The sequence below is a fragment of the Egretta garzetta genome, unplaced genomic scaffold (genome assembly GCF_000687185.1).
Source record: "Egretta garzetta isolate BGI_Z169 unplaced genomic scaffold, ASM68718v1 scaffold293, whole genome shotgun sequence".
NCBI lineage: Eukaryota > Metazoa > Chordata > Aves > Pelecaniformes > Ardeidae > Egretta > Egretta garzetta.
The window spans coordinates 4,167,036-4,176,692 of NW_009259318.1; the positions used below are offsets into that span (position 1 = coordinate 4,167,036).

The following is a 9,657-nucleotide window of genomic DNA, read 5'->3' on the forward strand; positions in this document are numbered from 1 at the left end:
GTAACAGAAATATTAAGATTAGTCTGAATGAAGTATGACTGGGAACAACTGTGTGTGAAAGCACTGGAAGAAACCATGTGGAGCAAGGGTTGTGAAAGTGCCATGCACTTATAACAAAAAAAAAATAACAGCAATAAAGCTGTTAGACACTGAGGAGTGTGTTGCTTACATAAATACCAGAAGGCTTGCACCTTGGTAAGGCCATGTCATCTATGACTTGTCAGCAGAAGATCTGCCCTCTTGACAGCAGGAAGCAGACAACAAGGCTACAGCCTCTTTTGCATGCCATTCCCGTTATCCCAATGAGATAGCCATAAAGTTACTCAAAAGAAGCAAAGCAAGTACGTCAGCAATTTCACCAGAGATTTACAGATGGTGAGGTAAGCAAGACAAGGTGAAAGATCACAATAATTATACATGCTTACAGGATAAAAGGCCTGACCAAAACCAATTTGTTGGCTCTTCTCCAAGAGATGATGGAGACTAGGAAGTGAGGGCCCCTTTCCTTTTCCAGCCTATGCAGACCTGCACAGCTTTGGTGCTTGAGGGTATAGGGGAGTGAGAAAAATCTATGAGAAAATGACCAAATGACTGCAGTCAGTTTTGTGTAAAATCTGCCCCTTCCAAAGCACACTGAATTTTTGTACACTAATTTTCTACAAAGCAACCTTTGTCCGGTTTGTATGCAAGTCATTGATTTTGTTAAATTTAGCTGAACAATCCATTCTGGTTCTGCATGTGTGTCTAAGGGCAGTGCTATCTTCAAGGTATGGCTGTTTCAAAGCCAGGAATATGCTGTTCTGGCTACAGCTGTTCCTTGTTAAGAAATTACCAGAGTACTGCGTGTTACCCTTGTCTTTTGGAGGTCATAAACTCCACAGATCTGTTGGCATAACAGTTCCATTGTTTTCTTACTCGCTGTTGTGACAATGCTGGGCTTTGACAAAATAGATATTTTTTTTTTTTTCCCCAGTAGTATTTTAAAGTATTTTGTGCTGGCAGATTCAAGGAGCATGGTGATGATGAGCAAGGAAGATTAATAATAGCCTTGTCCCACTCAGCTGCATCTAAAACTTAAGTGTTTCTTCTTTAATTAATCTCAGTAATGAGCAGATAGTAATCATTGATTAGTTGATTGGTATTGCTCTTATCTGTAGATCTGTTCAGCCCTCACTGCTGGTAGGCATCATTAATTGAGCACCTTAACTCATATTATGGAGTGAAATAGCAGAAACAACTGAAAACTTGAGACCTGGGGAGAGAGGTGTGAAAGCCAACTTGGCTGTTTCTTGCTTAGAAGTGCTGACTCTGTGTGTGTGTGTGTGCTGACAAATAGCAGATATTAAGCTCTCAAGCGAGAGGAAACTTGGTCTTCTGTGACCTGAACTGAGGTGCAGGGTAAGAAAAACACAGCATCACCCCAAAATTGGGGTTTTTTTACACTTTCCCTCACCTCTCTCTGTCTCTCCTGCTTTCATTTCTTGATAAATGCAAGGGGCAGTGTGCTTTCTTGATGTAGCTAATTAGTGGATTCCCTGTTTAGCTGAGACAGCACTTTGTTGCGTTCTGGTAGTTTATTCTGATACCCCCGTGTCAAAATTTCATCTGGCATACTAGCATCATCTTTTAATGCATTTTCCCCTAAATGCTCTGCAGAATCACCCTCAATCAGATTCAGTGTCTTTAAATCTCTGGGAGCTTCACTTTGTAACTTAAGTGGCTGGTATCTCCACTACCCTAAAGTGATATTTTGTGTAATGGATGCTCCATACAAAATGCTTGTATTTTTAGTACTCTCTCAGCTTTTACCTGATTCTGTATTTTACTTGCTTTTTTCCCCCCCCTACTCTCTTGAGCAGGAAGATGCAATTCCTGTGCTCTGGCCCCCAAAATCAGTGTCTGGCATGTCTTCTGCTCTTTTTGGTAGTTCTTAAACCAGCTTCAGGTTGCATGACAGACTGTGCTCTCTGCTTCTGGTTTTGGTTAGCAGTATTCCTGGAGGAGAAAGTTTCTAGGAAGGAGAGGATATTGAAGTTAAGGGGGAAAGATTGGGTTGGGGAAAGACCTATTAAGAAAGCAGCAATTTTAAGTTTTTCTACAAACATCCAGCAAACATCCTTTGAACCAAGGGACTACTGTATGAGTTTATATCACAGCCACTAGTTTGTGCTTGATTGTCTACCTGATGAATATTGGGCTGTTTATGTTTCCAGCTCAGGAACTTCAGCAATTATCTCCACTTGGAGAGATGGAAAAACAAGCTGCATATTTAAAGCCTCAACTTTTTTTTTCTTGTTAGGTAGGCACTCAGATGAGGTATGTACATTTTAGATGAAGGTAACATTTTGAGCAGTATCAGGCCTCCAAAATAGAGCAACATTTTTCAACTGAGGAAGACTGTCCCTTGGCAGGGGTGTAAGATCTGAGTTCTTTTGTGACTGAAGTTGCAAAGCATCTCCCACAAGACTGTTTGTCATTACCTAGCACTTGTGTATTTTCTTGATACATAGGGTGCTCTGTAGATGATAGATGTAGATTTCTGCATTCCCCTCAGACAAAGTTGGGAAAATGAAGGAGAGAAAAATGAAGTAACTTACCCAAAATTCTGGAGTGGGTGAATAATTGCTTTGCATTGGCAGGTGCTGGTACTTTTGGATCTCATTAAGAAAGGCACATGATGCTTAAGATAAATAGCTGTTTACTACTAAAGGTTATAATGAGAATAAATCTTAAGTGTCCCTTCTGTTGTCATGGGTTCCCATGACAATACAGCATCAGACAGACCTCTCTGGTAGGACCATAGCTTGCTGTGCAGAATTCCCATCCATGGTGAGGTTCAGCACCCTTGCTGTTCTTCACATCTTTGGGTTTTTTCCCAGAAAAATACTATAAAGCTATTGGTCTTCTATCCGTATAAAAATGAATGTTCCAGATGGTACACTGGGGTTCACTGACAGCATTATGCTCTTATGCATCTCTGTAGGAACAAGCTCTTACAAACAGTGTGTACAGGGTGTATTGTTAAAGACAGTCCATGCTAATGGCATGGTGTGTGCTCCCATTATGTGGTTGTCACTAATGATAACGTATGGGCCTCTGCAACCAAGGCCTACAGGTAAACTGCCTAGATTTGCTAGAAGCCACTATCTCCTTGTTATAATGTCTTCCACAGTGGCCCACTATGTAAGATGAAAATAGGTCCAAAATTAATTTTCCAAAGTTTATTTTCTCAGTATAAGAGAGTGATGGAGCTACTGGAAGGAGTTCAGTGAAGAGCCACTAAGATGATGAAGGGGGCATCACATGAGGACAGGCTGAGACACCTGGGACTTTTTAGGCTGGAGAAGAGAAGGCCCAGGGGATCTCATCACTGTTTACAAACACCTGCAGGGGAGGGTGTAAAGAGGACAGAGCCAGGCTCTTTTCAGTGGTGCCCAGTGATGGGACCAGAGGTGATCAGCACAAACTGAAACACAGGATGTTCCCTCGGAACATCAGGAAATGCTTTTTTACTCTGAGGGTGACTGAGCACTGCTGCAGATTGCCCAGAGAGGTTGTGGAGTTCCCCCTCAGTGATATTCAAAAGCCATCTTGGCACAGTCCTGGGCAACCAGCTGTAGGTGACCCTGCAGGGGAATCTCTGCTTGGGCACCTGGAGCACCTCTTCCCCTTCTTCTCACCTAGGTGTCTGCAAGGCTGTTTCTCACACTTTCCCCACCACTTCCCTCACTACTGTTTAGTGGTTTGCCCTACATTTTCCCAGAGGTGCCACCAGCTTGGCTGACGGACTCAGCTGTGTCCTGCCATGGGTCTGTTGGAGCCAGCTGTGTCCAGCATGGGGCAGCCCCTGGCTTTTTCTCACAGAGACCACCCCTGCTGCCAGCACATTGCATGAGCACCCAACAGATTGTAACACCACCAATAGCATTTTGTGATGCAGCTGAGCTTAAATATATAAATAATAGCTGTAATGGCAAGGGAGTAAATGGAACGTTGTGATATAGCTGCACAAACAGGGTGCAGGAAAACATGTAGAAGTAAAATCTGCAAGATAGCTGGTAAAACTAAAATCATGCAGAGCAGGCGGGAAGGGTATGTGATAGAAGCAGAATAATCCAGTAAAACAGGCAAAACCCGAACAAGTCCAGATCGCAAAAATAAGATGTCAGAAGCAAATGAGACCAAATGAGAGTTGTTTTGCAGTTGAAACTGGCCTGATTTTTTCAGTCAGTGCCATCCCAGCAATCTCCGATTCCCTAGTTGATATATAAATCCATATATATTCAGTTGCAAAACAGCATGAAAACTGTCTCTGTTGCTTGGAACAGGGGTTGGGAGGAGATCTGTGACAGTTCTGGTGTGATGTTGGGGCTGCCTGCCAGTCAGCTGTGTGTCGTCCCCAAAGCAGCTTTCTTGTTATGGGCTGCTCCTCTGTGCTGCAGGAGTGGAAGTGTTGCTGTGGTGCTGGGTGAGCAATATGAAGGAGTTTTTGGTGTGTGAGTTGTTCCCTGAGTCCAGTTCACTGCATATCTCTAGTTTTGGTGAGCCAAGGAATAAAGAAGTGCGTTGCTTTTCTCCATATGTACTCTAATCTCAAAGCATTCTTCTTAACATTTTTAAACACCCAAGTCTTCAATGCTGAATAAGCTTTACAAATAGGAAGTGCAAATGCAGTTTTCAGCTTTATCAAATAATACCTCATTTGACACAGTATATATGTTTTTATGGATATATTCGTTCTTTGTTATGGTTTTGGTTTGGGTTTTTTTTTGCTTTTTAATAGAATAACTGTAGAACAGTCAGTTGTTATGCAACTATTTTGCTTAGTGAATGAATGTTTGTTGGATTGGCTTTTCTTTTTCTTGGAAAAAAACTCTGCAGAACTTCAAAACTGAAAATGTATGGGTCAGCTGAAAAAGCCTGCTCTTCCATGCAAGAAATCTGTCTGGATTAAAGAAGTCACCATGAACATGTGCTTTTTAGTCACAGTTTTTCTGCTGTTAAAGCTGCATGCCTAAAGAACAAAGAAAAAAAATTACTGATTCTAATGTGCTTTTCCATTTCATATTGTATCTGTCCTCCCCACTTCTAGGTCTGCCAACTTTACAACAGAAAGGATTGTACCTGCAGCAAGCAAGACAATTGCAACAGGCTTCATGTTTGTCGACACTTTCTCCACGGGGAATGTAGATTTTTTCAATGCAAGAGGTCCCATAACCTCTTGGATACCCATGGATTAAGACTATTGGAAACTGGAGGCATTGATGCAAACACAGCTTCAAACATCCAGGCTATATATGACTACAAGCATGTGGAATTCAACAAGGAACTGAAGAAGGCGAGAAATTGTAAGAAACACTGAGTTTAAATAGGGTTCTGAGTTTGATAGAGGTAGAAGCCGTTCTTACCTTACATCACAGCTAAAACCCATTTTCCTTTCTGTGCTTTCAGTACACAACTGCAAACCAAGAGAAAAATTATTGAAAAATCCTGACTTTATAAGGAGTAAAGAACCAAAGATACCTTCACAAATAGCGGGCCCCACACTGCATATGCCACCTTCAGACGGTAAATATCTAGTTAAGTACTAACTGCTTCCATGTGGAATCAGCTTTCCTATTTCCCCTCTTAGAGCATATTTTTTTCCCTCCTGCCTTTGATCTTCTTCCAGGAATAGAGTAAGTCATGGCCGAGTCTTGTGGGAGGGAGAGCTGCATTACTGTTGCTTAAAATACTGCATGCAAAATTGCTATCAAGTGGCTGCCGATAACTGTGACTAGCTGGGATTTGTAAATGTTACTGCTGATCTGTATTATCAGCAGCGGGGTGCCAATGGAAAATTATACGTGTGATGGACATAATCCTCAACACACAAATTGGGATGTTGCCAGCTAGCTGAGGTTCTGGTCCAGCAGTGTTGTTCACTGTCTTCTCATGCAGATCCCAATAGCAGTGTACCTGGCCAGAGCCAACACCCGTTGACAGCTGGAGTTAAAGACAAAGGTATGGATTGTTTCTAATGTTTCAGTCTTGAGATCACTGGTTCTCATTGGGATTCGGTTTCACACAGCCCTACAGCTCCCTGTAATAGTGCAGCTTATGTGCGTACCCTACCATATGCTGAAAGCCATAGTACCGGACAGCCTGTGGAGGAATGTTGAGATTTCTGCCCAAGCATTGTGCAGCACAATGGGGAGTTGTCTGGGATTGATCTTTGTAGTGTTCTGGACACATTGCTTCCTTCTGTGGAAGGAGACAGAGTTGTATCTGTGCATGTGATATCTTTCCCTGCCTTCTGTCCCCAGGAAACGAGCGGTTGTCCTGATATACCTTCCAGTGAGTGAACAGGAACTCTTCAATCTCCTGTCCTCTTGGGCTGAAGGGACTTTGCTTTAAAACCTGTTAGAGTCTAATACTCTCTGAGCAGGTTCTTTAGATGTTCCACGCATGGAGGATGTAATGTTGTTTGTCGTGGTTTAACCCCAGCTGGCAACTAAGCCCCACCACAGCTGCTTGTGCACTCCCTGCCCCGGTGGGATGGGGGAGAGAATCAGAAGGGTAAAAGTGAGAAAACTCATGGGTTGAGATAAAGACAGTTTAACAGGTAAAGTGAAAGCTGCACGTGCAAGCAAAGCAAACCAAGGAATTCATTCCCTACTGCCCATCGGCAGGCAGGTGTTCAGCCATCTCCAGGAAAGCAGGGCTCCATCACGCATAACAGTTACTTGGGAAGACAAACACCATCCCTCTGAATGTCCCCCCCTTCCTTCTTCCCCCAGCTTTATATGCTGAGCCTGACATCATATGGTGTGGGATATCCCTTTGACCAGTTTGGGTCAGCTGTCCCAGCTGTGTCCCCTCCCAGCTTCTTGTGCTCCCTCAGCCTCCTCGCTGATGGGGTGGTGTGAGGAGCAGAAAAGGCCTTAACGCTGTGTGAGCTCTGCTCAGCAGTAACAAGAACATCCCAGTGTTTATCTGCACTGTTTTCAGCACAAGTTCAAAATGCAGCACCATATAAGCTACTATGAAGAAATTTAACTCTATCCCAGCCCAAACCAGTAATATCAAATTTACTTATTCGAAGATAGTTGATGTTACACAGGTGTTGTGGGTTAACCCTAGTGGGTGGCTAGGCACCACACAGCCACTTGCTCACTTCCCCCTGACCCCCAGTGGGACAGGGGAAGAGGAAATAAAGAATAAAAGCAAGAAAACTTGGGGGTCAACATGGAGGAAAAAAAAAAAAGCTAAGGGTAAATGGAAGAAGAAAACAAAGCAAAGCAAGTGATGCAAAGGGAATCACTCACCACCTCCCATGGATAGGATGATGCCCAGCCAATTCCTGAGCAAAAGATGGCTAACCCTCCTAAAACTCCCTCTTTTTCCTTTTATTGCTGAGCATAATGTTATATGGTATGGAATATTTCTTTGGTTTGTTTGGGTCCTCTGCCTGGTTGCGTCCCCTCCCAACCTATTGTGCGCTCCCCAATCTATTTGCTGTGGGGGCAGAGTGAGAAAGAGAGAAGGCCTTGATGCTGTGCAAATGCTGTTCAGCAAAAGCTAGGGCATCAATGGGTTATCAGCATTGTTTTCATCAAAAATCTAAACCACGGTATCATATGAGCTGCTATGAAGAAAATTAACTCTATCCTAGCCAGGCCCAGTACAATGAGATTTCTGATGTAGCGGAGTGATGCAAAATACACTAAAAAACCAATACAAATGTTAAGTTACGCTTACCAAAACATAGCCATTGCAATACATGGTTCAATCACAATACCAATGTGATTGCTGTTTGTCGTTGTTTAGCCCCAGCCGGCAACCAAGCACCACGCAGCTGCTCGCTCACTATCCCTGCCATCCCCCTGTGGGATGGGGGAGAGAATTGGAAGAGCAAAGGTAAGAAAATTTGTGGGTTGAGATAAGAACGGTTTCATAACTGAAATATAATAATGATAGTAAATTGTAACAAAAAGGAAAACAACAGGGGAGAGAGAGACAAAACCCAGGAAAAAAAGTGATGGAACCGCTCACCGCCTGCTGACTGATGCCCAGCTTGTCCAAGCGGTCCCCAAGCGACCGCTGCACCCCAGCCAACTCCCTCCAGTTTATACACTGAGCATGATGTTAATCTGATTTGGAAAACCCCTTTGGTCAGTTGGGGTCAGCTCTCCTGACTGTGCCCTCCTCCCAGCTTCTTCTGTACCTGGCAGAGCTTGGGAAGCTGAAAAAGTCCTTGAGTAGTCTAGGCACTACTTAACAACAACTAAAGCATCAGTGTGTTACCAACATTCTTCTAGTGTTAATCCAAAACACAGCACTATGCCAACTGCTAGGAAGAAAATTAACTTTATCCCAGCCAAAACCAGGACATCATTACAGGTCTGTATAATATGCTCACCATTCTGACGCTGGGTGTCTCTAGTCCCTGGGAAGGAATACATGGGTTGAAGCCAGGTCAAGCCTGTTGCTCTCTGAAATTCTTTCGTTAGCCGTTTAGTTTTTATACTGGTATGTTGGGCTGAGCCCTGTATTCACTGCCCCCATGCTGATCTGGCTAACTTGAGGAGAAACATACATACAACCATTTGATCCACCCAGCTGACATAGCCATTTTTCTACAACAAAGGCTGCTCTCTGGTCACTTTTGCGTGGAGACAAAGCCAGCTTCTCTGCAAGAGCTGTGGTCAGTCACACCCTGTGTTACTCTCTGAGCTTCACAGACAGATGGCTGTTGGCCATCTCTGCTGAGCCTTCTTCCATTGTAGGGGTTTATTGGTCAGTCACAAAGCCCTAACTCCTGCAGTGGGCTGTATGGGGGATAATTGGATCCTGAAAAGCGCTTGACTGGGCTACTGTAGTCACCTCTTTTGTTATTTTTGGGATGAAATACCAATTGCAATGTCATTCTCTTAGACTTGTATTTTGTTAGGGCAAATAAGGTCTGATGTGTTCTTTCCTGTAGATAAAAAAGACCATTCCTCTGCTAAAGCTTCAAAGGACAATAAAGAAGACAAGTGTGATGAGCTATGTGTGTTCTATGTCTGGAAGTACTGCAAACATAAAGGTAAGCTTTATAAAAAGTAATGTTCTCTTTGGAGAGGAGCGTCTGTAGAGGCACTCCCTGCTCAACGGCTCAGACTAGTGGTGGCGTACGGAGTGGCAGTGGTTTTGCCTTCTCAGTCATTTGCTTTGTTTCCAAGTCACTAATAAACACTGTCAGAATTACAAACACAATCAGAGGAAAGTCAAGTGGATACACTTAAACACTTTCTCCTCTAGATGATCCATCTATGGCCTGTTTCAGTCCTCTCGATGGGGGCAGGCTTTGGGTATGTTTCTGTGGCCAAAACCCTTCAAGTGTTAAATGTTACACTTCCTCTATTAGATCAATTTAAGAGCTGGCCATACGCTGTTATCATTGACAACTGGTAACAGTATGTCATCCCTGTATCTTATTTACATCAGATAATAGCCATATTCTTTCCCATTAAGTCCTTTAAAGAAGTGATCTGAGGTGTTACAACACCTGAAGAATCATAGAATCACTTTGGTTGGAAAAGACATTTGAGATCATCGAGTCCAACCTTTAACCTAACCCTGCCATCCCACCACTAAACCATGTCCCTAAGCACCTCATCTATCCTTCTTTTAAAT

The 9,657-nt window shown here is 43.3% G+C and overlaps 1 protein-coding gene across 1 annotated transcript in view; it reads left to right on the top strand.

The window, feature by feature from the left end:
• The window catches only part of LOC104124198 (protein mono-ADP-ribosyltransferase PARP12), a 36,341-nt gene that overhangs the window by 4,559 nt on the left and 22,125 nt on the right, over positions 1-9,657 (top strand). Inside the window, exons 5-8 of the mRNA XM_035892083.1 lie at positions 5,093-5,348; positions 5,452-5,568; positions 5,941-6,003; positions 8,966-9,067. Of these exons, the coding sequence (XP_035747976.1) occupies positions 5,093-5,348; positions 5,452-5,568; positions 5,941-6,003; positions 8,966-9,067 (538 nt within the window). The remainder of the gene's footprint in view (positions 1-5,092; positions 5,349-5,451; positions 5,569-5,940; positions 6,004-8,965; positions 9,068-9,657) is intronic.